We start from the raw sequence: 27438 nt of genomic DNA, 5'->3' as shown, positions 1-27438 counted from the left end.
TGCTGGATAAAGTGTCCATCAACTTGAGGAGGGGGAAATGGCCTTCTGCTCTATCAGTTTTGCAAAACTGTGCATTTTCAAATACACTACCAATACAAACTGATCAGTGGCTGTTATTGTTTCTAAAGACTAGCTAGACAAACATTGATGGGTAGGATTGAAACACAGCTTTTACTTGACTGTATGATATTATTTGTGAGTGATTGTTTAAACCACTGACTTCAAAACAGGTATGGAGCACAGATGGGCGGAGGGGGCTGTCAACAGCATTCCATTGGGCTGTGTTAGAATGCACAAGCATAAAAAGCTAACTGTGCTGCGTGGTCAGAAAGCCGATAGGTTTTTTTTTTTTAAATACCCTTTTCATGACTTGAAGGCATTCCAGAATGCATACAACCACCTTTCCCTTCCTCTCCCCACAACAGACACCCTGTGGTAGGTCAATGGTGCTGAGAGCTCTAACAGAACTGCTTGGCAAGAACAGCCCTAAGAGAGCTGTGACTGATTCAAAGTCATCCTGCTGGCTGCATGGGAAGGACTGGGAAATCAAACCTGGCCCTCCAGATTAGAGTCCATTGCTCTTAACCACCATTCCATGCTGAGAATACAGTGAGGTGTGCTGCAGAATGCCTATGAACCGATCAAAGAACTGCTGGACCAACAATCAAACAGCCTGGTCTCTGTTCACAACCAGCAAACAGGATGTGAGCCCAAGTAGGGGATGAGTGCAGCCCTAGAATGAGCATGAGAGTTTGCATAGCATTTCAAACATCCAGACTAGGGCTTTTATTTAGAAAAGTCAGCTTTAGGAAGGGGAGACATCAAGTTTGAAGAATATTCTGTCATTCACTTCCCCTTTACCCACCTGTGAAACTGACTACACCAGAAGTTTCTTAAAGTGTGGTTTAGTTCATTCCACAAGTTATTTAGCACTTGTTGTTGTTGTTAGGTGCGAAGTCGTGTCCGACCCATCGCAACCCCATGGACAATGATCCTCCAGGTCTTACTGTCCTCTACCATTCCCCGGAGTCCATTTAAGTTTGCATATTTAGCACTAGAGGGCTGTATTTAAGATACTCTTCCCTCACATCTGCAACACCCATCCCTCTTTACATGATATTTGTATAATTCTCTGTGGACCAGTCAGGATTACTACTGAGGTAGAACAGAGTTTGTGTCCAGTGGCACAAAGTTCTATTCAAGACATAAGCTTTTGTGGGCATGCACACTTCTGAGGTCATTAATCACGAGGGGGAAGTGGCTGGGTTTGTTTTACAGAAATAATTGTACACGTACAACCCCAACCCCTATACATGGTTTAGGAAACAGCCCCCCCCCCCCCACACACACTGTAGAAAGTGGACTGTGTAACAGCCAGCCAGATACTTTTTGTTTAGAGGTTTGTTGAGTGAATAAGGAGAGAGAAACAGACAGATAGGAGGTTAAAGAGAAAACATGAAAGGGGAGTGGACCAGATCAAGAGGGGGCGGGGGGGGGAGAAAATGACTTGTGTGTTTGTGTGTGTTTGTGTGTGTCAATTTCTGGAGCTGAAAAGTTCTGAGCAGCTGTTGTATCTGCTTAGCTTTAAAACAGAACCAGGACAAAGGTAGTTGTCTGAAAATAGCAATACTTTATTCTTTCTGTTTCATTATTATGTGATTCCCATTTTCAGAAAATGAGAGATCTAATTTGGAAAATAATGCACATACAAATATCCTATAGGAATTAACTATACAGAAATATACAAAGATTTTAATGTTAGTCTGTGTAAAGTGTAGAATTTAGAATGCCCAACATTCTAAATCTTATTAGGTACGTGTAGTTCAATTAGTTACATTGTCTGAACTACAAAAGATCACTGAGCCACCTGGAAAAATGACAATGTTTACATATATCTACAACAGTGCAATATATTACAGCGTGCAACAAGCAGCAGTCTCTACAACAGCAAAACCAACAGGAATCCAAAGTAATGCTGTGTGCATTACACCTCCAAAAGAGACAAGCTAGTTGATAAACAGTGTATGCACACTTCAGCACGCTGATTTTTTTTTAACAGATCACTTGCATTGACTTTTGCTTTTTGTTTTAAATTAAAAACACAACACATATACACAAATATCTTAAATAACTAAATAAGATTTAAGGGCAAGAGTTCACCACAACCAAGAGGCAGTATTGACCAAATAATTAGAAACAAGGTTACAAAGACAAACCTGTCAGCAATACTGTCACGTTGCACCTCACATACAGTGGATCATGTCCCATTTTTTTAAAAAACGACACCACAAATGCTTAAAACAGATTGTCTGGCTTTCTTTTTTAAAGTGTGGAGGAGGGAGTCTTCTCGACTTTTAAAACATCAGCATACTCATAAAAAGGGTGAAAGATGCATGGATGATATTTTTCCTTCAATAGCTACAATGTATTTATTTGTTTATTAATTTGTATATCGCCCCTCTCTGCAAATAGGCTTGGGGCTGTTTACAACAAGATAAAACAATAAAAACAGCATGGAATTGCTAAAATTAACAGCTAACTATCAGCACCTAACAAAGAGGAGCGGAGGGAGGCCCACATGGTATTGAACAGCCCTGGCCTCAACCATAGGTCTGGTGGAAGAGTGCCATTTTACAGGCCCTGAGGAATTGCAATAGCTCCATCAGGCCCTGATCTCAAAACTGGGTGTTAGTTGTCGGGGCCTATATGGATCTAGTGATGGTTTCGTCAGCAGAGGCCACACCACTGCCTCTTTCAAACCTTCCAGGAAGGTCCTTGGTATCAGGAACATATTTATTATCTCTCAGAGATTATAATGCTTAACTCCTTTCCCTTTGAAATCAGTAGGACCTGAAATGCTTGACTTGTGAAGATTCATGCCCTTTACTCAGAACGACTGATACAGCACCAAAGCCACTAACTTGTGCTACGAGTATTTATGTGAGCAACAGTGCAGTCCTATGCAAAGTTGCACTGATTCTGGAAGGCTAAGACCACTGGAGTAGCTCACCTAGGATGGCACTGAGAGAGTGTCACAGCCACTGACATGGGGGTCACATTTGTCAACAGTTCCATTGGCAGATTATCCAAAATGCATTATCTACTCTTTCTACCCAAGAACAATTTCCAGCAATGGAAAAAGAAAATGACTGTTGAATAAATAATAGGGAAAAGAAAAACAGACATACGTCAGACACGGTGACTTCACAGCTAGAAGTTTTTGATTCCCTATAGGTCAAGTTTCACTGCTGAAGTGGAAAGCACCAATGCAAATACTATTATTATTCCATCGCACTAGATATCCAGCCAGGCGCTTTTCTAGAACAGATTCTTCAGAGCAAGTTTTACATATTTAATATTCAGCTATATACATTTTTCAAGATTAAATAGGAGCTATAATCACAGACCTGAGCCTCCAGTCATGCTGATATATATACATATGGTTCAAGTACCAAACAGTGGGATTCTGTAAAGCATATACAATCATTTTATCACAGCTGCAAGGAGGCATTGAAGCCATGAATGAAAACTGCTGTTACTTAATATAGATTAAAAATACAATAGAATGTGCCATAGCATAAAACATCAGATTATATCAGTTCCGAAAGTAATTGGGGGGGCAGGGGGGAGGGAACAGAAATGCTGTCCTGAACTACTAGGTACCAGATTGATCAATGTAATCTTAAATGTACAATGAGTGCAGGACTATGATCTCATTTTATCACCGCTGCAAGGAGGCATTGAAGCTATGAATGAAAACTGCTGTTACTAAATTTGTTTGATTTGCCTTGTGTTGAAAAATCAGCTATGGATGCAGATACCAATGTGTATGTAGACAGTTGGCATTTTATCCAGAAAATAATCAGAAGAGCTGGTTTATATACCCTGATTTTCTCTACTCTAAAGAGTCTTAAAGCAACTTATAGTTTCCTTCCTCTCCGCACGACAGTCACCTTGCGAACTGTAACTGGTTCAAGGTCATCCGGAAGATTTCATGTGGAAGACTTGGGAACCATCCACAGTTCTCTAGATTAGAGTCTGCCACACTTAACCACTACACTAGGCTGACTCTGATGGGCTCCCTAAAACAAAAATTCCATTTCAGTAGACATAGACTATGACATCTCATTCTTAGGCAGCAAGACTAGAAGTGTGCTTCGGCTTGCATACTACTATTACATATGTTCCTTAATGGGACTTTTAAAGAGAAATAGTATCTGCTTCTGACAAACCTTTTACAATGTGTTGTGCCAGTCAAAACCTGAATTCCCACCAGCTTATCTGTGGTTATAAATAACTACTTTACTTTTGTGGCTTTAAACACAAGGGCTACCAACAAATAACTGTGGAGAATCTATAGTATTAGAGTAGAAATTGGTCATTCCACCTTGTTTTTGGAAGGGAAATGAAAAAAAAAAACAGTGTTGTCTGATCTGGAAATACAACCCATGTAGAGCTGAAATCGATGGCCATAGGATTGCAGTGCTTACAACAAATGCCTGGAGTTGCTTCCAAAAGAGAAAATTATACATACAAATTCCATATTTGTTTGCAAAGATAATTTGTTCAATGGAAAGCTTTTTTCTATATGGAATTGTGCTTTTATGTTCCTGATGTAGTATGGACTCTACAGTTTACTAGTGAAATTATGAAAAGATTATTTTTCATTGAAATTTATTTATTTTTCAATGTATATGCTGCCCTTCCTCAAGGGCTCAGGGCAGCTTACAACGTATCAGGGCCACTGAAGGATGGAGATGGGAAATACAGCCTTGGATATTTACTAAAACTCAATGTACTTTTCCTCTGAGTCTCAGCCAAATCACAATAGAAGGGTAAAGAATTTAACAATTCAAGAAAATTATTTAGGTGACTAGCTCTATTCATTTCAATTGCTACTCTGTTACTTAAATGATAATTGACTTGAGAATCTCACTAAAGGTGAGCAGATCTCATCAAATATGTTTTAGGTAGGTTGGCTGGTGGGTGGAAGATGAGAAGAAAACAGGGAAAGAGGAGAGACTATGTAGCAATTTCTCTAATTCCCTGTTTAATCTGTTAAATAAAAGTTTGAGATGCTAGAAACTAAAGTTTCCCAAACCGAATTTCTTTATATTGTAGAAGGTTCCTCATGAGGCAGATGAGATGGAAGAGTTATTCTTAAATACCACTGATGCCCCTTTATGTGTTCCAGTAATCAACTAGTAGTTTACAACTCCCATTTTACAGATGATAAATGGAAACACAGGAAAGGCTAACAAGTTACTAGCATTATATTACATGCTTTTGACAGCGCTGGGAATAGCTACACAATGGTCAAGTTGGAATATTTTAAAACTCTTGAAAGCTGAAGGTGTTTGTAATTTATTGAGCCAAATGGGAAAAATAAATTTATTTATCGACTCAGGAAAAACAGATATGATGAAATCCATCTCCTTTGGGTAATTAGCTTCATGAGAACATCATGTACAAAGGGTTCGGAGTACAAGGACATAAGGATACATTGTCAAGACAGATTGCTGTTTATTTTCAAAAAATGAGTCAATAAGTGTTCCTGGAGCCTGTATATGAATCCTTAGAAGTGCAGATCAGTATCCTCTTTTTTCTAAAAACCAAATTATACTAAATTATCCCCATCAGTATAAAGAATTTCACAAAACAATACTAACTATATTTGAACATAACAGGAACCTCTCTAGAATGGGTGACTCACCTTGAATCTTATCAATTAGAAAAGAAAAGTCATGCGGGGAGGGGGGGGAGAATTAACACACATCTCACCAGGGTGCCTAAAATAGCCTGTTCTAGCTTTTAGTGGGTCACCCACACAAAACTGCACGTCAGCATCAACCAATCTGAAGGCATTGAGCTCGATGAGACTTTCAGATCTTTATCAAGTCAGTGCATTCACATATAACATGGGGAACTCTCTCATTTAGATAACTTTGTAAAGCCACAAACCATACCAAATTCTGCCAAAATATAAAGAGGCACTATTTGCTGAAATTGAAATGTAGTCTCTTTTCGTTAGTCAACATGATATTATGATATTAACTTGAGATGGAAGGAAAGCCAAATGTAAATCTAAATTATTCTTTAGACCAATACAGGCATGCTAACATGGTTTAGTTTCACTGTGCTTAAGGCCATCTAACCTTTTGCTAGATTGCAGCCAGTATAAATCTTTTAAGAGCAAAACAAATGTTAAAGGACTGGTAGAAAACTGGATTGCTTCAATTTTGTCATGTGGAGCTGACCTTGACCCCTCCCTTCAAAAAACTAGGGATAACTGCAGAGACATTCTGGATACTTTTTAATTTTTTTCCCATAAACATTCTTAACACTCAACCACTGACTGTGCTTAAAAATATTCTTCAAAACATTCAAATGTGATTTGAAATATGATTCTGTTTTGCAGAACAGGAATGCTTAGCTTCTACATTCATGGGAGGTAGCTAATTTAGACAATGAAATATTTCAATTATCACAAGAAAACTGAAGGATGTTGACATAAGGAATTCTTTACAAACAACTCATAGAGATCTTTTCCATGCTCTGGAATTCCTCTATAGCACTTACCAGGAATTTGTCATTTTATTTTAATATTACAATTTTGACTGTATGAGACCAGCTCATAAGACTAAAGCTCCAGAGCTTTGCATGTACAGAAGAACCAAATTACCTGCATTCATTTTTTAAAAAAACATTCATTAAAAATTGTTTTGTTAGTTTGACGATTTGTGGATTTCTGCTTTCATGGAGGATTTCAAGTAAGGGGAAGAAACTTGCAGAAAACACAGGAAACTTGCAGTGATAAAGTCTGGGTGCAAAAGGAAGAGATGATCTTACATTCTTCACATTTCCACTTGGTTGTTGACAGAAGAGAGATGAACAATCCCCAGCCATTCTCTACTAGGCTGCCAGGACTACAACTACCTTCCAAGAAACAGTTTTCATGAAAGAAAGTTCCTGTGATCAATTCTCACACTTTTGCAGATTCAAAACAGCACTTTAAAATTCCCTTCTAGTTCTTCTTCCTAGATAAAGACAGGCAGTACAACAAAAAGATGACCTAACCCAACTGAACTGATTACCATAACTAGGCATCCACTAATCCAATATTATATGGTTTTCTACAGGCTAGATCACAAAACCATTTGTGACTGAAATCTGGAAACATGCCTGCCACTGTCAGGCAATAAATACAGTCCACAACTGCATGAATAGAGTTCTCCCTAGGGGTTCGATAGCTGTCTTTTCTTCCTACCTCTCTGCTCGGATTTTGTATCTGAGGACAAAGTAGGCAACAAGGCGCAGGGCTATGAAGAAAATGCCAAGCACAATGAAATCCAGGTAAAGTTTTGCATTTTCTACATCCAGCTCTCGAAGGATATCCTTTGATTTTTGAAAGTGGCAAATTTCTTCATCGCAGTGGAGATCTTCACGATCCAACCCATAGATGGAAAGAATAACACCCTCAAACCCATATCTGGAGAGAGAAGGATGCAAAGTCAAAACAGACCAGGGTATATACGATAGATCTTGAATTCATTGCTGTTTTCATGTTAGGGAATGTTAATTATAGTAACATCAATGAGGACTCTAAATAAATCTTACTAGGTGTCAAATTATATAAGACTAGCAAGAAAGCCCATTGCAACCAGGAATGCAATGGGCGCTAGGACCCAGGGGACACCAGGAGGTGCTTTTTTTTCCTGCTGCGTGGAGCTGCGAAAGGCTCCTACAGGGTTTTTTTTTTCTGCTGCTTGGAGCTGGGAAAGGCTCCTACAGGGTTTTGTTTTCTGCTGCTTGGATCTGCGAAAGGCTCCTACAGGGTTTTTTTTTCTGCTGCTTGGAGCTGTGAAAGGCTCCTGCAGGGTTTTTTTTTTCTGCTAGCTCTCGTGGGCGTGCCGGCTTGGAGCTCCTACAGGGGTTTTTTTTCCTGCTGCTTGGAGCTGGGAAAGGCTCCTTCAGGGTTTTTTTTTCTGCTGCTTGGATCTGCGAAAGGCTCCTACAGGGTTTTTTTTTTTCTGCTGCCTCTCGTGGGCGCGGCGGCTTGGAGCTCCTACAGGGGTTTTTTTTTCTGCTGCCTCTCGTCGCGCTAGCGGCGAAAGGCTCCTCCGGGGGTGTTTCTTTTTGTTCTGCAGCTTCTCGGCGGCTGGAGTCTTGTGTTGTGTTTGCGGCGGGGGCTTCCTTGGGGCCGGCCTGACGCGGTGAGAGACGCTTCGCGCCTCTCACCACGTCAGGCCGGGAGCAACTGCGAGCCGCGCTGAGCGCGGCTCGCAGTTGCTGGGGCTGGGAATCGGAGGGACCAATCGGCAGGCGCTTCGCGCCTGCCAATTGGTCCCTCCGATTGTCTGTCGTGAGGAAGGGTCCAATTCGGACCCTTCCTCATCACGGACAGAGCCCTCCTCAAGGCCCCTTAACCATTTATTTAGTCCGTGGCGCCCACGGCGCCACGGGCGGTGTACAGATGTTATTCATATGCAAAAGTAGGCTTCCATAGGCAAGCTGGTACTTAATACCTTCCCCCTCCCCAAAAAAACCCCACTGCACAGAAACACTTGGTAGAGTTTACAGACTGCCAATCACATGTTGGAGGGAACAGGCGAGGAATTCAGGTCAAAACTCTGCACATTGGGGCATTATTATTTCTCCTGGGTGTCAGGCAGAGATGGGTGTGTCCCAGCCTTGTTTCCGGAGGTTTCAGGGACTGAACTTGGGACATTCTGCATGCAACTAGCTAAAATTTCCATTTTACAGATAGAATACAGGTTGAGGGTAACTTATATATTCAAGGGCTCTCAGAGAGAATCTGTGCTGGACTGAGCTTTGAACTATGGTTTTTAAGTCCCATGCATTATATGACATCTATTGAATCAAACTGGCTCATACATATATAATCTCTGTAACAACAAATTGTTCTCAAACTTTCCTTCATGTGGCTTAGAAACAGCCAGTCAAAGGTGCCATTGTGTTTGCAAAGTTTTCTGCTCATAGGACTTTTTAAAAAACAACAACATTTTCTGGTGCTGTCCTTATTTCCTGCACTGAACTGCAAAAAGAACTTCCTCCCCATGCCGCTTTACATGGCTGGCTTAGGTTAACTCCCTTCGTCAAGACTCCTTGCCACATGTGTATATTTCTTGTCTGAAAACTTCTTCCACTATTATAAATGACAAAATGATTATAAATGATAAATGACAAAAAGTACAAGCACAGATGAATAAGCATCAGGTATTGTTGGAATATACCTGACATATGAAATATAAGACATCCACTGGAGGTATGCTGGAATGGTATCAAAGCTGACAAAGAATCCTGAGAAGAGGAGAACTGGGATCGCTGTCACAGGACCTACAAATGTTGCTACCTAAGAAAAACAAATAGAAAACAAATACACTAGTAGCAGAAAAATGTCTTATAATTTGTCAGCATTATCCCTGCTTAAAGGCTTTTTGCGTTTGTTTTTACAGCACGTCCAATTAGACCTTACTTAGAAAATATTCAGCAAAAAACAAATAGTATCTTCTGCTTTTAAGACTGCACCACAAGCTGATGGTTACTGTGCAATTTGTACCTCCTTGCAACTGCATTATTATTAGAACTTAACCAACACGAACATGTCTACCTTTTTTCAGAAGCACAGTGTGCTCAGCCCCAAAGCCACACTAAAGCAGTGTGATCAGCTTGCAAACTCTAGAAGTACAGTATAAAATCTCCACTCTCCCTCCTACTGAATCAGTTACTGCATACTGGTTCTTGCTTTGCCTATCCACTATATTTGCCCTAACCTCATTGTGTTCCTGCAGGCCTTTTGAGTGGTGCTGATCTACAGGTCACATGTTTATTCTCAAAGAAGAACATAGGGCAGTGTATAGCTCTCCAACCCGTTCCCCATTTTATCTTCCCAACAACTCTGCAATATATGCTAGGCTAGAAGTGGGAGACTGGTGCAAAGTATACTCTTCCTATTTGTAGATATTAAGATGCCTCATTTGGAATACTGTGTACAATTCTGGTCATTAGCTTAAAAATGACATTGCGGAGTTGGGAAAGTACAGAGGAGGGCAACCAAGATGATTAGGGGGTTGGAGTTCCTTTCCTATCAGGAAAGGATGAGGAGTCTAGGGCTCACGACCTTAGTTAGATTGAGGAGTTTCCTATATCTGGGTCCTTCGACGAGTTCAGGGTTGGCCTCTCAACCTTTTCAAATCTTGACAGATTCTTCCAGCATGTTAAAGCTCAGAAAGCAAATGTATATGCAATGACTGCAAAAAGGAGCAGGGGGCTGCATTCTTTAAAACAGGGCACTACCTGGAGTGAGGTGGAAGCTGCACCAATCAAAAGTCCCAAAGACTGAGCCACTAGTGATGTCATTGTCCCCAATGCTGCAAACAGGACAAATCGCAGAGCGTCGGATGGTTGTGCTGTCATCCAGTATACAATGCTACAATAAGCTACAGGAAACATAACCTGTGGGAAAAACAAGCACTTTTCAATTAATGCATCATTATGGACATCAAAACTGCAATACGAGGTTTTATTTTATTTCAGTAATGGGACAGAGCTTCCTGCTAGACTGCTTCTACTAATTCTGCACCTATGCCCAAAACCATTATTAGGCAATGTATTATTTGTATCAAAGTCAGTACAGTTCTCAGACTCCTCTAACATCATCCTGATTAGCACTTACCATTATTATATTACCTAATTTGTAAACAAAAAGAGAGAGACCACAATAGAAGAGTAGGTATCAGCAGTATTTTCAATAAATGTGAAATGCTTGTCATGATTACAATTAAACTCCGGCTTTCTAAACCAGGGTTTTGTGAAACCCTGAGGTTTCTTGACAGCCAGTGATGGCCCTTAGGGGAGGGTGAGAAGGGGAGGGGTCTTGGGAAGGCATATACACAGCTATGCTTCTCAGCCATATTCTGCATGATGTTGAGAATGGTTGGTTAAACTGATTGTGGGGGAAAGACTAGTCTATGCACAGAATTCTAGAGGGTTGAAAAGTGCCTCTCTATATTCTGTACATACATACACAATTGATTTATCAGGGTTTCTGTTAGGCCCATTATGCATGGCCCCGGAAACGGCGATTTCGGGTAACTTGGAAAATGTGAAGCACACCGGGCGGGGCGCGACGGCGGCAAAACCCAGAGTAACCGATTATGCACACGGCGATCCCGGCGCCGCTTCTGGTTGCGCCCCGGTCACCCGGAAGCTGCGCTTTCTTCCGTGTTTCGCTAACGCGCTTTTCGGTGGCATGCACCGAAGCTGCAGTCGGTTGCAGCCGGCACCGTGCGTTATTGGTGATTTTAGTCGCCGCCACTCCACCCCGAATGTGCGTTATTCCCCCCGTGCATAATGGGTTTTAGTGAAGATCAGGATATGTATTGTCAGGGTTGAGCATATTTTTAATGCTCTGCATTGCTGCTGTCAGTTGCTACCCATTAGCAACCAGTCACTTATGCAGGAAAAAATGGCAAGAGTTCACTCCGGGCTGCTAGCAAACTAAAATTAGCCCTGCTCCTGATTTATAGTCTGCAATGAAAGATTGATCTTCATCCCCTCCCAAATGGTGCAACAACTCAAATTTTATCCCATAAAAGTCAATGGGAACCACTGGGAACTGAACCAGCTGATCCATCCGCATAGTTACTCCCACTGCCCTCTGTCTCTCTTATGCCTCCTCTCAGTCTTCTGTTTTTTTGGCATGATTAACAGTGGGATTTTGAGGCTTCAAGAGCATCCCTCACTGGAGGGATGGCATGGCCTCTGGTTGAACAAGATGGGGTTAGAATTGTCTATAGAGGATGTGACCACTGCCGCCTGTTGTCGTTCTTATCGTTTTACTGTTTAACTGGGTAAATTATGGGATTTTATTGTATTTTTATGTTTTATCATGTAAACTGCTGTGAGACCTGTTAGGGAGCAGTGGTATATAAATTTAAAAACAAACAAACAAACAAAAAGAGATGATGTTGGAAAATGTCTATTATACATACAGCTAATGTAATTCGTGATTGTATTATATTTCACATACTATGTGTTCTTCACTGATTTCTATTATGCATAAGAATAATGCATTCAGGAAGAATTGTTATCTGCCTTGTCGTCATGCAAAATACTGTGTAGAATACAAAATGCTTACCTGAAAAGGGACATCAGCCATTGTTTTTGCTAAGTAGTAGGCCTTCAGACTATACCAATAATTCAGATGTTCTCTAAGAAATACACCCATCTCCAGGGGAACTATGTCAAACAAATAAATGAATAAATGAATGGTCAAACTGATTCTAATTCCTCATAATATTGTTACTGATATCTCTCTGCTGAGAACTGTGTGTTCGCCTTTGTACTCTAGAGGCCCTAGGAACTGCTTCTCTGTTGCATTCATCAAGCAAAAGACATTTAATCCAGGCTTTCAAGACTCAGGGCTACATGAAGTGGCTTTCCCCTGCAGATTTCTCTGAAAGGATGCAGTAGGGTTGCCTGGCCTGACAACCAGTAGAAGATAGGGAGCAGGGCCATGGGAGGGCCAAGCAGTGTGACATCTCTTTAGGGAAAACATAAAAAGACAACAATCCTTTCGAGAAATCGCCAACAATTCTGAGGTTTTCTTGTAGTGTTTTGGCCAACTCCTAGAGGTGTGTGACATCACTTCTGTGTTTTCCCAGAAATGATGTCATGCCATCATGCAACAGCCATTTAAAAAAAAAAATTGACTTAGAACAGAAGTAGGAAGTGCCAATGGGGACAAGGGATCCCCTGTCCTATCAGGGGACTAGTAACCCTAGGAAACAGAAATTCAGACTCTCCAGGTTCACTACATTTAGTCACTGGGTTACCTGAGTAAGTGTGGATCGTCCATCTCTTCCTATGCCTAAGCTGCTGCCATCTGAACCCATATTTAGAAGGCTGCTGTACTGCCTCAGGATTAGTGGACTTTCTGCATCTTCCACTGAAGTCATTGTGTCTTCAATGGCTAAATCTTAAATATCCCACAGGCTTCTCTCTGCATGGATGCTGCCTAGAATTTCATCATTTATTGCCTCACCATATCAATTCATTGCTTCTCTACCACCCACCTATAAAACTCTGCTGGGGAATGAACTTACATGTATCTGCTGCTTCCAGTTATATAACTTTGAACAGCAAGCTCTAAATTACATAAATCACATAAATTATTAAACAAAATGATTCCCACAAGACACATGGCCAAGTGTTCCATGACCTCAAGAATCTTGTGACTGGCTCTATCAATGTTCTAGCAGAATTGGAAAACAGGGAACCACAAAGGGCTGAAAAGGTCAATTCTTTCTAGTGTAGACCAACAGGTAGACTTTGAAAAATGACACTATATTGGTGAATCTTCTTTAAAAGGTGATTTAAAAAACCCACTACAATGCTTATCAGTTCATCCAATTTCAAACCCAGATGAACTAAATTAGTTGGCAAAGTCAAGGATATTGCACCCTGTGAGTTATTATGTTTTAGGACAGTTTGCTTCATGTCACTTAGAAAATAGCTTATAAATGATATCAAGTGTTGGCATTACTCACATGTAAGCACTGTTGGCATGAGAGCAGCAAACATAAGAAACAACATGGAAAAAAAGAGGAAGCCGGAATTGCTCAGAACTTTCTTTGCTTCATTTCCAATACCCAAATACAGCAGTCCTATGAGGAGTCCAATTCCAATGTGTGACATGATCCGTAGATGTGTCAGGACCTGAATGTCAGGTAAAAGTACATTTGTTATGAGATCTTTGGAGTCTAGTAAGTATAGCAAACTGTCTATATTGTCTAGATACAGGCTTATCATCTGTGTGGCAAAATCTGACTTTTAAAAGAGAACATTTGTACACAGACATGTGGCTTCATACTAGGCTTCCCTGAAAGGCTTATTCTACTTACTGCTACTAATTAAATGGACCACTGCAAAGAAAAGTGCCACAATTTTCCAATCTGCTAAATTTTCAAAGAAAATAGTTATATAGATCTAATTTGTCCTAAATATAGACTTTAGAAGTAACGTTTTGGATTGCTGAGTTATCAGGGCAGGGGCTCTACTTGTTACCAACCATCCATCCATCCATCCATCCATCCATCCATCCATCCATCTATTTATTTATTATATTTATATGCCACCCTCCCCAGAGGCTCAGGCTCAAGTCTTCTGATTACCCAAAGCAGTGGGTAATCTATTAACAGTGGCACTCTGATATTATCTGATGTAAACAAACAGAATTCTTGTTCTGCCTGTTTCTATGCAAAACATACAGATATTGGGGTTCTATGTTTGATAATGGGTAACTACAATAGACCATTATTGTTGTTGTTTTCAGTATTTTAAAATAATCTTACCGAATCCCTCATTATGGTGAGAAAAGTTCTTTTAAATAGGATGCAAAACTGAGTAAGGCAGCTGGCTGAGAAACTGTGACAACCTTCTGTAGATGATGAATCCTGAGGAAATAAACAAAACGTAAAATGTAGAATATTCTGTTTTTCAAGTAGCTGTAATTAATATATTGATGCATGTGGATTTCTGAAACAACGGGCTTTTCATGTCCAAGTTGAGCCACAAACTGAATGGGACAGTCAGTAATTCTTCACTTCAGTTTCTCTTCTGTCTCATGCTTAGTCTAAACATGACAAAATTATCACATTCCTAGTTGTGAGGTGAAATCTGGAGTGAGCATTTGACATGAGCATTGAATGTTGTAAACATTCATCTTCATTGCATGGTCTAAGTATTTTTTAAATATATATACATAACTAGAATTAAAGCCCATTGTAGCTGATACAACGGGCGCTAGCAGGGGGGAGATACCAAAGAGAGATGGAGGTAGAAAGGAAGCGAGTGATTAAGATAGAGAGAGCTTGGCAGTGGGAAGAGGAAGGGGAAGACACTGGGAAGAGGAAGGGGAAGAGAGAGCTTGACACTGGGAAGACACTGGGAAGAGTTGTCCAGTCTGTAAGGGCATGAGGTTGAATATGTTTGTTGTCTGGGGGGTTGTGGTGGTGTAGTGACAAATGAGGGCATGGGTGTGGAGAGATGGGTGTCAAGAACCTGTGGTTCGGAATGTTCGTTGAGTGTGGGAGAGGACTGACCTTTGGGAATTGTGGCATAGTGGTTACAGAAGAGCTTTCCAGAGCCATGTCTTCAGATATGTGAAGGGAAAATCAGACTGGAGACTCTTCTTAGAGGGAGATGACATGGCAACCAATTCCTCCCATTTCTGCATTCAATGTCATTTCACTTCTTGTGTGAATTAGGCCACAGACACCAAAATGTCCCCCTGCCCTAATACACATGGGGTAGTCACAGTACACAGGTATCTGCCCTGCTCCTTCTGTCTCCATTTTTGTATACTGTTGATATAATGTTAAGTGCCATGCTTCTTTCACTGTTGCCCCTTAGAAGAAGAGCTGGATTTTTGTAGCCTGCTGTTTACTACTAAAAGGAGTCTCAAAGCGGTTTACAAACACCTTTTCCCTTCATCTCCCCACAACAGACAACCTGTGAGGGACGTGGGGCTGTGAGAGGTCTGAAAGGACTGGGAATGGGCTAAATCACCCAACAGGCCTCAGGTATCTCAAAGCAGTTTCCAATTCCCTTCCTCTCCCCATAACAGACTCCCCGTGAGGGAGGTGTAGTAGAAAGAGCGCTAGCTCATGCTTTGGTGTAGGTTTAGTGCCTCACTTTGAAGCTGGCAGCCCTAAGAGGAGGTCTCTCTGTGCATAGCAGTCTTGACCTTAGTCAGGTTTATACACACATTGGTAGTGTGGAATTGCAGAACATGAACCTACACCAATCTGGCAACCTCATTTGCTCATCCCAATGGTTAATCAGGGTATCAGCTGACCATATTAGCAGAAAAATTCTGTAGTACCAATGGACCTGTCAGACTAGGGGGGATGACAATCTGAAATGATCCCCCACCCCTGCTAAGTCTTGGTTACCTGTGTCCTTGTCACCAACATTGATACAGAATTTATTCTTAAATGGCAAGCTGACTTCAGTAACATCATCCCAGGAGAAGCTATCTAGGACAGGGGTAGTCAACCTGTGGTCCTCCAGATGTCCATGGACTACAATTCCCATAATTCCCATGAGCAAATGCTGGCAGGGGCTCATAGGAATTGTAGTCCATGGACATCTGGAGGACCACAGTTTGACTATCCCTGATCTAGGGGACCCTGGCTCATTTTATTATTACCAATTTCCTTCCCGTTTCAGTAATCATTTTCATATGAATTACCTCCTCAGACGGTCTGTGCCACAAGAAGGGATTAAGTTCACTTTCTCCTCCAGAGTCTCTCTTGTAATCTGCATCACACATTCCATCCTGGACTGCTCTTACTAGCCGGTTGTTCTGGTCTCCATATTCACCAGAGGCAACCTCCATCACTGAAAAAACAAGAAGAAGGGAACTAACTATTCAGTCTACCTTTAGGTGAAGTGTTCATGAAATACCCAATACCTGATGCAGAAAGCATTATTCTTAGCCAGAAGCACACATGTATACAGTGAACAAAAATTTACAAACAGTGGTATCAGAAGACCATGGAATGGAAAGCAAAGCTGTCACACTGCTAGGAGGAGCTCAAACGAACAATTTCAGTACACGAGTACACTTAGTATATATTTGGGCTCACATAGAAATGGGACAGTGATTACACAATTTTTGGCTTTTCTGAGCTCATGTGCTGATCTGTCTTCCTACCTCCATCCATACTCCTACCACCTGAGGATAACATGCCTCTGAGGTAGTGAGCACTTGTCCACATCAATTGTGCCAAAAAAGCTCTAGGCTAATTTAGATACAGCTTCTATTGCACTGTAAATTGGTGAATGGGAAATGCGTGTTCACACGAAAGAATGAAGCTACACAGTATAATTTTACTACACTGAAGTAATAAGTATTTCTTGGAATTGCTTCAGCAGGTATAATTATGGAATGCATCCCTGCAAGTACTCTGTCAGTGCAACACTGTTGCACTCATGGAAAAACTAGAAAAAATAGAGGAGGAAGAAGATAGCATCTGTTACACTTACATTAGCCATATGGAAAGGACAGCAAACAAAATACAGTCAACATGTGTGTTTGTGTGTGTGTGGAAGGGGACAATTACAATGCCAGGCCCCTTCCCCAGCCTCTCTGTATAAGTTGTACTTTTTCAAAGGGTCAAGTGCATGATCTGTAACCTGAAAACAATGCAGAAAACAATGCTTCCATGTCTTCTGAAGAGAAACAGGAAGTCGAGGGGCAAACTCCTGCTCTTCTCTTCTACATGTTGATTGTGCCCTCTTTGCTACTGTGAAAGCCAATTCTGTGCCAAGGGGTAACAGAGAAAGCTCTTGCTGGAACAATTTAAATTGACTAGCTGCCTACTGCTTCTGAATTAGGAAATTTGCCAGCAATACACAGCAGACCAGGCAGAAGAAAGAAAGGGATTTTGCCCAAGTTATGGGGGGGGGGGGGAATCAGCAAATACAGCTTCTTTCCCCATTACCGTTCTGTGAGTGGGAAAGCAACAATCAATTCTAACTTGTTAGATTCAAGTGGGTAACCATGTTGGTCTGAAGCAGCACAACAAAATTTGAGACCAATGGCACCTGTAAGACCAACAAAGATTTATTCAAGATGTGAACTATTCAAGATGTGAACATGTGCGTACACATGAAACCTCATGCCTTTAATAAATCTTTGTTGGTCTTAAAGGTGTCATTGGAGTCAACTTTTGTAATTCTAACTTGTGACAGGGTTTGATAACCCTATCTACCACTAGATGGCATACATTAACAAAAAAACTGCACAAACGCAAAGCTTTTTTATAAGAGGAGGAACTCCACAATTTTGCTTACCAAAATCTGCTGGATTGTGATAGGTCGGACAACTTAAACCCAAATCTCTCAAGTATGGAACGAGGTTTAAAACCTTCCCACGGTAAATGCACTGCCCTTGGCTCAAAACATAGAGCTGAGAGAAAGAAAAAGATTGCTTCAGGCTGGTTACAGAATTAGGCAGTATAGCATTGATTACTTTTGCTATTCATTGCTCAGACTGAGGGGAAAATTAGTTAACCCACTTGCTAAGATGTGCAATCAGAGAACACTGAAATACAATTAAACTCATAGGACATCCATTGATCATGAAACTGTGGTGATTTGTAGCCATCAATGGTTCCAAAAGTAGGTCAATTTTTATTTATTTATCTATCTATCTATCTATCTATCTATCTATCTATCTATCTATCTATCTATCTATCTATCTATCTATCTATCTATCTATCTATCTATCTATCTATCTATCTATCTATCTATCTATCTATCTATTTATTTATTGCCATCAAGTTGCAGTTTACTAATGGCAAGAGATGTTCAGAGGTAGTTTGCCATTTCCTGCCTCTGTCTAGTGACCCTGATATTCTTTGGTGGTCTCCCATCTAAATATTAATTAGGGTCAACCCTGCTTAACTCTGAAGATCTGAGGAGATCAGACTAGCCTCGGCTATTCAGGTCAGGGCTTTTTAATAATACCCCCTGAGAAAAGATCAATGTTTTGGTTGTTACCTTTAGGGCCATACACTTCAAGGTTTTGGTTGTTACCCTGCATATATAAGGGACAGCCTATCTGTATATGCTTCCCAGAGGGCATTTCACTCTGCAACAACTAACCCCATCCCCAAAGAGATCTGGCTGGTCCCTGCCTGGTGGAATGAGCTCCCAGAGAACATCAAGACCCTAATGGAACTTACACAGTTCCTTAAGGCTGTAAGACAGAGCACTTCCACTGGGCTTGAAGCCAGATGGGACAAAGAAATACACAAACAATAATGGACTTCTCCTGCAGTTTAACAGCTCCTGCCTATCCCAAACAAAGAACTATACGGAGATATCACCAATTGTCTGCTGATAGATTCAATTATTTATTTGACTGTTTTAAAGATTTTAACTATTTGTGTATTTCAACAATGCTGTAAACCGCCCCGAGATTGCAGTGCTGATAGGGGCGGTCTAGAGATTTTCTAATAAAATTGTAATAGTAAAAGGTGGGTATCCATGTTAGTCTGTCTGTAGAAGTAACTTTTTATCAGGCAACAGAAGAACTTTAAATGGGACCCTTTGCTTGCAGGATTACAACTGGGGCCTGTGTGAATTAGATCGCAATCTCTGGCTTCTGGAGGTGGAAAAGGACCTCAGCAGGGTAGGATGTCATGATATCCCCCCAAAGTATTTTCTCCAGGGGAACTGCAGTTCAACTGTAGTCTGCAGTTCAACTGTAATTCCAGAAGATCTCCAGACTCCACATGGAAGCTGGCAATCCTTATTAAGACATTTCTATAATTGTGGCAGATATTTATTTATTTGTTTGTTTATTTATTTATTTTTATACCATCCTCCCCTGAGGCTCAGGGTGGTTTACATGGAACGTAAAAATCAATACATGGAACTTAGTTTTTCCATAACATATAAATAACTATGACAACAACAACAATAATTAACATTAATAACTATAACAGAAGTAACAGACTGTAATAGTGCAAACAGGTCCAGGGGCAGAATGCATGAGTGGATTTCTGGGAGAAAAGGGGCGGGGCCCTATAGATGCTGCTGGCATTGCTCAGTCTCAACCAAATGCCTGGTGGAAGAGCTCCCTATTGCAGGCCCTGTGGGGCTGCTTTTACTACTATAATCCTCTAAATCACATTTGGCAGGTATCTATTCAAACGGTAGTTTCTCCACACAAATTCATCCCTAACACTGATAAAGGGCATCATACAGGAAAAAATTCTAAATATCTGAACCAACAATTTTTCATCACATGTAAGATTGCCATGCAGAAGATTTTTGACATTCACACCATTTTGAACAAGTGGTGTGCAAAACAGCAAAATCATGTGAAGAAAATGGCAGATGTAAAGGGCTCCAAGACAGCTGATAGCAAAATTGCAGTAATGACTTTCAAACTCTGGAGATCCAAAGTACTCAGTCTGCCATCTTTATGAAAATAGTATATGTTGAATCCTATTCCTGCATTCTCTGAAATAAATCCCCCAGAATTTAATGGGACTACAGCCCTGTGTTTATAAATCTTTCAGAAAATAATTTCCATTTTTTTCCAGTTTCCCATTATTTGATTCTGGTGTCTTAGAAGGATGTCCACCAACATGTAATGTGGAAAGTCCATCTGAGAAGCTTAAAGCACATCCAGCATTTTAAAACAGGAAGTTTAGGCAGGAAGGGTGGAAAGGGCAAAAAAATATATTTTGATTATTAACTAAGACTTCCAATAAAAGTTTGTAGCCTAGGAAGGACAAGCACGAGAAAGGGGAGGAAACAGATTCATAATGGTACCTGATCAAAGAGTTCAAAAAGTTTGGCACTGGGCTGATGTATAGTGCAGATGACAGAGCGGCCGCCCTGGGCTAAAGCCTTCAGTAGAGATACCACTTGAAAGCAGGATGCACTGTCCAGGCCACTGAGAAGAAAGAATTTTGCATCAAGCTAGTGCTTCCACATCCTAACAGGCACTTGGAATGACTTCCTAATTTCACTTGAAAAGAACAGGAGATGTGCAATTTCACTGGGGTTTGAGTGGCAAGCAAGGTTGTTCTTGCTATATTCCATTATGCCTGAACTATTTCTCGCATCTCAAATATGTTTTCTACCTTTTCTTCAGCTGTTCTCCACCTTACACATTTGCTAATAGTAGGTCTGATCACTTTTTACAGGAGTTTAACTGCCTTATGCATAAATTTTAGAAAATGTATGGCTGTGGACTTCAGCTTTCTGATAAACTGAAGTCAAATTAGAGCCCTTTGTAGAGGGTGGCAGAACATTTTCACAATCCCTTCTGACTATGATAAAACTTTGAGTGTGCTGATCAAGGTTAACTGTTAAGGAGCCAAACAATATATGTAATATATGGTGTGTCTCTCTCACTGCCATAGTATATCAGCACCAAAGGTATCAGGCATTACAGTCTTCATAATTATGTGTACTGAGCTGAAGACCTTAATTAACATTCCACTTCAGTGTCAAATCCACATACATATGTGTACACCCACAAAATCTGAGTTAGAATTAGGATAGGATCATGAAAAACAACCCATGTTCTTAGGAAGGTATACTATTCACATAGGCCAAATTTTCAGGTATTTTAGGTGCCAACCAGGAACAATACATTATCTAATGTAATGTAAAGTAAAAAGGAGTAATCCATGCTTATTTTAGAATCATAGTTACCTGGTAGGTTCATCAAAAAACATGACTGGTGGGTTGTTCACAAGTTCCAAAGCGATGGCAAGACGCTTCCTCTGGCCTCCTGAAAGACTCCCGGTTCTAGTATTGGCGCATGGCAACAAGCCCAGAGCTGTCAAGATCTCCCTTACCTGAACAGATGAAGAACGCAGAATATTCCACAACTGCTACCCATATTTGATTTACAGAACACAGAGTCTAAGATTATTTATTTATTTAGATTTGCCATTGCCTGCCCTCGTGCCACGACTCTGGTATTCACTGGAGGTCTCCCTTCCAAGGGTTGATGGGATCCGACTTGCTTGGGCTATCCAGGGTCCAGTCTGCACAGGGCTTTTTACCCACTCCCAGTCCAAATAAATCCCTGCCGTCTACATTGAATTCAATTTCTATTTTGAGTTTGGGTGCTTTAAATTTTATATCCAGAAGTGGATATAACCCTCGATATTTGAAAAATTGGCATCAGTAAATGTGCAGTTTCCTGCTTTTTGTTAATTAACTTCCTTCTCCATGCCTGGTAGCAAAGCAGTCTTCCCTGATTGGCCAGGGAATCAGTTCAAAGACTTCCTGGTTCCCGGTTGTCTTAAAGTGACTGTGCTCCAGGAGCCCTAACTTCTCTCAGCAGAGATTTGCCTCTTGGATTTATCCCCCCTCCTCTACTGTCTCCAATCCTCTTCCACCCCTTTGTTCAGGAAAAGAAAGAGATTCTTGCTGCACTTGGCTCCTCTCCCCGCAGAGCTTCCCCAATCCAGTGCAGAACACTTTCCGTTTCAATTGGGGGGGAATAGAGGAAGACCCAAGTTGAAATCAATCTGAATTCAGCATGATCCACAACGGAAAAAACAAAGAAAGTGCAGAATCAACCAAGGTTGGGTATCAACTTAATGAGATTATTAGTATTTAATTTTTTTAAGCCTGCTTCCCCTTGAGTTTAAAAATTAATTGCACTGTTCCAACCATGCTTCTAAAATCTCTTTTTAGGACCAGCAGATACCCCCCCCCCTTCCCACTCCCTTCCCCTACTTAGCTGTGTGGCGAATTCTGCTCCTCAGAGGGAGTTAGTGGCCTTGGAATATTGGTAGTGATGCCATCGTCAGAGTAAGAGAGGCCTCAGTGCTAGGCCTCACTGCTCTGGTACCACTGCTGTGGGACATCCACTGGCACACTCCCTAAGACAGGATAACTGACATCACATCTATTATCATTTCCGTTATAGGGACTGTGCCAGTAGATGTTCCACATTAAAAATACAGTAGCAATGGGCTGCATTTTCACCCCCAACAAAGTACAAGCTGATTATCAGGGCATGGTCTGAAGGTACCTGATGTGGCCACCGAGCTGAAGCTAAGCTTGACTAGGTCTTATAAGTGGCTGAATGGGACACTGCCTGTCAGCTGTACATATGCTGCTTTCCGTTTCATGGAGGAAAAGCAGGATGAAAATAAAAATTTTAGTTTATTCTTTACTATTACATTTTTTCAAATGTGGTACTGTCAAACACTTCATAAGCAAAACAGTATACATACCATCTCCCTCCTGCCTTCATCTTTTTCTTGAAGTTTCAGGTGAGCCGATACCTGAAATATTAGTGTAAATAAGTTTATTAGAACCAGCCACATCTTATAACTCTGTCATTGTTTCTATAGAAGTATAGGTAGCAGAGAGATAAAAAGGACTTCACTCTTTTTTCTTTATCCAAGTTTTTGCTCTATTATAATAGTTAAAAATGAGAAGTCATTGTTTCTGAAAGTAAGCAAAGATATTTATTACAACAGATCTTGGCCCAGAAAATTAAAATTTCTTTTAGGATCCATAATTAAGTTGAAGGCAACCATTTCACCCTAAATATGTGTGTCATTCAAATAAATAAATTAGGAAAATCATCTTTATAGTAGTCCTCATGATAATTAGACTTATGTATTATAACAATACAGACACCTTTGGCTTGACCCTATTACAGACAGTCGGCCATGAAATTCCAGGGCAATTGACCTCATAAATGAAGGCTGTAGAGGTCTGACAAGAACTGCCAGGCTGATTTCACAATCAACTTGACAACAGATATTTTTAGTTTCGTTTATTCAGATAGGCCTCACTGACATCACACTATAACAGGATGGGCTTTGCCTTCAAGGCCTGCAGTATAAACTTATTTACAGAAAGATAAAATAAGGGACAAGAGAGTTGTTATTCCAGAGATTCTCCAATATGATGGTGGGAAGCAGGGGTGTAGGTGTGTGGATGGCAACCAGCAGAAGGCCAGCGGGGAATATGGGGGTGTTGGGTGACATCACACTTCTCTAAGCTTCACCAGAAACTCTATGGTAAAACCATAGATTTTTCAGCTATTTCTAGAGTGGACTGACATCCCTTCCAAAGTTTCTCCTGATGTGACATTGCACCATCACCCATTATTTTTTCTCCTGCCACTTGAAGGAATGACAGGAGAATATAGAAACCAGAGGTGGGGGATTCCCTGCCCTTGGTAGAAAATTGGCAAGCCTGAATTAGGACAATATCAAGCACATACTCATAGGATGAACAGGGACCAGAAGAGCCAAAAAGCAGAGACTTTTTTCATAAATCAACACAACTCTGGCACATCAGACTGATACCTTTTGGATTTACACGTTACAGTTCTTTCTCCATATATCGAATTGTAACTTATTTGTAAGTGCCCTCTGTATTGGAATTGCACCTTGGACAAGGACATTTCCCCTTTAAAACCTTTATCCATTGGCTGTCATGAATTAATATTAAAGAGGTAAGTAGCTATGTTGACCCATAGAATAGAAAGACTAGGTCTCCTGGTGGGAGACCTCCCCACAACAGACACTGGCTCTGCCCACTGCCATTGTTTGGCAGCAAGAGGAACATACCAGGGGAAATGGGGGGGGGAGTCAGTGTCATATCAACACCATGTTACTTCCAGCATGATCCAGAAGTGATGTCATCATGTTAGGTGATGCTCTGGCATTTATCTAAAAGGATACTGGTGCAATCATTTTTGCCACCCTAGTAGTCTAAACACAGCAAACATGAGTGCCACATAAATTATGAGTCAATCCTAAAATAACCACATAGACACTAGGAAAAATAAGAGTCTGCCAATATTTATGCCCCACCTCTTAACAAAATTGTAATCAAATTCAGGTTGCAGTGAGTATTTTTTCTATTTACCATCATGGCTTCTTGAACAGTAAGATGTGGAAGTAGCATGTCATCTTGCATAATGTAACAAGACACTTTGCGGAATGAACGCAGATCACGAGGCTGTCCATTGATAAGGATCTCTCCCTTCATTCCAGTCTCTCTGAAATCATTTAAGAAAGAGAAATGGCTGAATTCTTCCTCTTTATTTATACAGAAATTAAAATCATGCTTGCATATCAGGTTTTTACAAATGTGACATCAACCCCATTTGTGTATAGGTAAGGAGACTGTAAAATGGTTACCAATGGCTCCAACTCCCCAACAATCCAAAACCTTTTTGGAAATTCTGGGACATTAGACAAGTTCAAAGCTCACACTGTGCAAATTCAATGTGCAAATTGGATCTCAAAACCCACAAATCTAATTTTATACCTCTTCAGCTCATGCAGGCATATTGCAGCTTGAATAAAAATACTTGCGTAATCAAAACTTTAGAGCATTTACTGCAGAAATGCATCCAGTATAAATCCAAAGAAAATGTACATACCCAAGGGGTCAGTTCACATGTTACAAAGCCCTTGTGTCCTTCACATGGCTTCTATTGCCAGATAGATGCACTGGGCTCAAAACTTAATACTTAGACATGTACTAGCCCAAATCAGATTGGGACAGCAGTGCCCACTCCACATTTCATTAGAAGACCTCATGACCCATATGTAGGAGTCAGAAGGACTTTGTTGAATCAATTATTTGCAGAAACAGATATGTAAAATTGTAGTGTGGATAAATAAGCATTCAGATGCATAAACAAATATAAATATACAGTAAAATTATTATATTAAAAACATCAGTTAGACATAGGGCTAGAGAACTGGCAACCCCTGGGAGATCTCCAGAATAGGCCCATCATGGTACATTATCATGAAAGGCCATGATGTGACTTCTGGTCTTATAATACTATGTCATGGTGCTGATGGGATGCTGTAAAAATTCCCCCAACCTCTCTGGTTTTACCATTGAGTTCTGGGAGGCTGCTAAAGTGTGTAATATCAGTTCTGGCTATATAACTTGATGTCACAGCAGCATCATAACTTCATGTAGCCCTCCAAATCTCTGCCATTTCTGTAACAGTTCAACAGCAGAGGACTGGAAACAGGGACCAGTAGGTTGAGTAGGGTTTTTTCTTGGATTATGTGGTTGTAAATCCAGGCTGGCAATTGAGTGTAAACTTGCAAGGGAGGTGCAGCCAATACTGACTTCCCAGTGAGTGTACCTCTATGACACACATTTTCAAGCACGTATTTGTGTCATTCACATATAACCTTTTTAGGAGTCCACTACAAAAGCAAACTTAGATGCACACCTGAAAATCATAATGTGTGAACTAGCACTTATCATCACAAGGGTACACTTACCTGTATCCTGCCAGGATGTTCATGAGTGTTGACTTCCCAGCTCCAGAAGGACCCATAATTGCCACAAGTTCTCCACTGCTGAACTTCCCTGAAATTCCTTTCAATAGGGTCTTGAAACCTGAAAATGGGAAGGGAGGGAAGACACCTATTATTCTGTGAACATGGCCATTCCTCCTAAAGTGATTGATCGTTCACTGTGTCACACCAGCTGCAGCAGAGCTCCTTTCCTGCCATCTCCAATGGTGTCTGTCCCTGTCAGGCCCGGCTGACTGGCAGTGGCTTGCCTCACCATACCATCCTTTGGGCCAATGGAGGGCTGTCACACCTGTGGGGCATGCAGGGTCTCAAACATCCCTGGAAATACTTACGTTAAACATTTTACAATAACATTTCTGAATATAACAATTTGGGTAAATTGTACATGCATTCTTATGCAAAACTAGCAAGAGAGCCCACTGCAGTCCTAAATGCAGCGGGAGCTAGAAGGAGTAAGGTATGTGTGTGTGGGGGGGGGGGAAGAAGCTCTGTAGAGGTGCTGAGCGGCCTCTTGCCCTCGTGGCCATGGCTGCAACCTTATCCCAGTGGCTCTTCACAGGGGTGTGCGCTGCCAGTGCCTCCTGTGCTCCACTGGTGCCCCAGGCTCCTCTCTGTGTGGCAGGAGGAAGGGTGGGGGGGAGGCAGCCCTGTAGAGGTGCTGAGCAGCCTCCTGCCCCCACAGTGACCTGGCCCCTTGAAGGCAGCAGTTCAAGCATGCGTCAACCATGGGGGTGATGGGGCAGGGCTGGCTGCTGGTGGCACCACTTCATCCCTGACCTGCAAAGTGTGGTGGCCATTGCTGCAACCTCATCCCCGCCACTGCCAGCTCCTCTCAGGGGTGTTTGCTGCTGCCGCCCCAAGTCATTCGGCGCTGCCCCAGCCTACTCTGGTGCCGGATCCTCTGTGCTGCCACTGGCGCATCCTCTCTGGGCCCCATGTTGCATCTGCCTTGTCGGCACCTGCCCCTGCAGACCATTGCTGGCACCCGGGTGGAGTGGCAATGCAGTACAGACATGCGGGCTGTGGCAGAGATTATTGTGTGGGTTGAGGGATACGTAGAGGCTGGCGGCTAGCTCGGGAGGGCGGCACCGCCTCCAAGAGCCAGCCCAATCAGGGCGTGACCAGCTTTGCTGGTCGTACCCTGATTGGCCTGGAAAACGGTGGACGGACACTCTAAGGCCCCGGACATGCGCCACCCACCAGCCCCTTTCCCAATTATTATAGGGCCACTAATGGTTACAGATAAGGGACCCATTCAGCAGGTCTACAATTGTTCTGTAATTGCATATAGAGTGTAATCGCATAGGAAGGCTGACATTAAAAAAAATAATTTAAATAAATCAAGCAAAGATTTGTGACTCCTCAATTAGAGTTAATAGGGCCTGAAAAATTATACTGGGAGTCAACCCCCCCCCCCCTTTAAAAATTTCCAATGAAAAGATTCACTGAAAAGTAACTCCCATGAAGTTCGTTTAGCATGATTAGATGGTTCTTAAGGTATTAATAATAAGAACAAGAGCAACATATCCTGCCTTCCCATATGGTTCAGGGC

At 41.4% G+C, this 27438-nt stretch overlaps 1 protein-coding gene across 3 annotated transcripts in view; it reads right to left on the bottom strand.

The window, feature by feature from the left end:
• Positions 1-1610: 1610 nt before the first annotated feature.
• Positions 1611-27438, bottom strand: part of ABCG1 (ATP binding cassette subfamily G member 1) — a 58762-nt gene continuing 32934 nt past the window's right edge. For all 3 annotated transcript variants that reach the window (XM_077342778.1, XM_077342777.1, XM_077342775.1), the window contains 13 exons: positions 25851-25968; positions 24463-24595; positions 22809-22859; positions 21268-21413; positions 20377-20500; positions 17884-17998; positions 16277-16425; positions 14376-14477; positions 13572-13740; positions 12161-12261; positions 10318-10476; positions 9255-9373; positions 1611-7489 (listed from right to left, as the gene is read on the bottom strand). In XM_077342778.1, the coding sequence (XP_077198893.1) occupies positions 7264-7489; positions 9255-9373; positions 10318-10476; positions 12161-12261; positions 13572-13740; positions 14376-14477; positions 16277-16425; positions 17884-17998; positions 20377-20500; positions 21268-21413; positions 22809-22859; positions 24463-24595; positions 25851-25968 (1712 nt within the window). In that variant the 3' untranslated portion in view covers positions 1611-7263. The remainder of the gene's footprint in view (positions 7490-9254; positions 9374-10317; positions 10477-12160; positions 12262-13571; positions 13741-14375; positions 14478-16276; positions 16426-17883; positions 17999-20376; positions 20501-21267; positions 21414-22808; positions 22860-24462; positions 24596-25850; positions 25969-27438) is intronic.

Source organism: Paroedura picta, chromosome 6, assembly GCF_049243985.1.
Source record: "Paroedura picta isolate Pp20150507F chromosome 6, Ppicta_v3.0, whole genome shotgun sequence".
NCBI lineage: Eukaryota > Metazoa > Chordata > Lepidosauria > Squamata > Gekkonidae > Paroedura > Paroedura picta.
The sequence above is the reverse complement of the archived record's forward strand: the minus strand, read 5'-3'. Positions and strand labels throughout refer to the sequence as shown.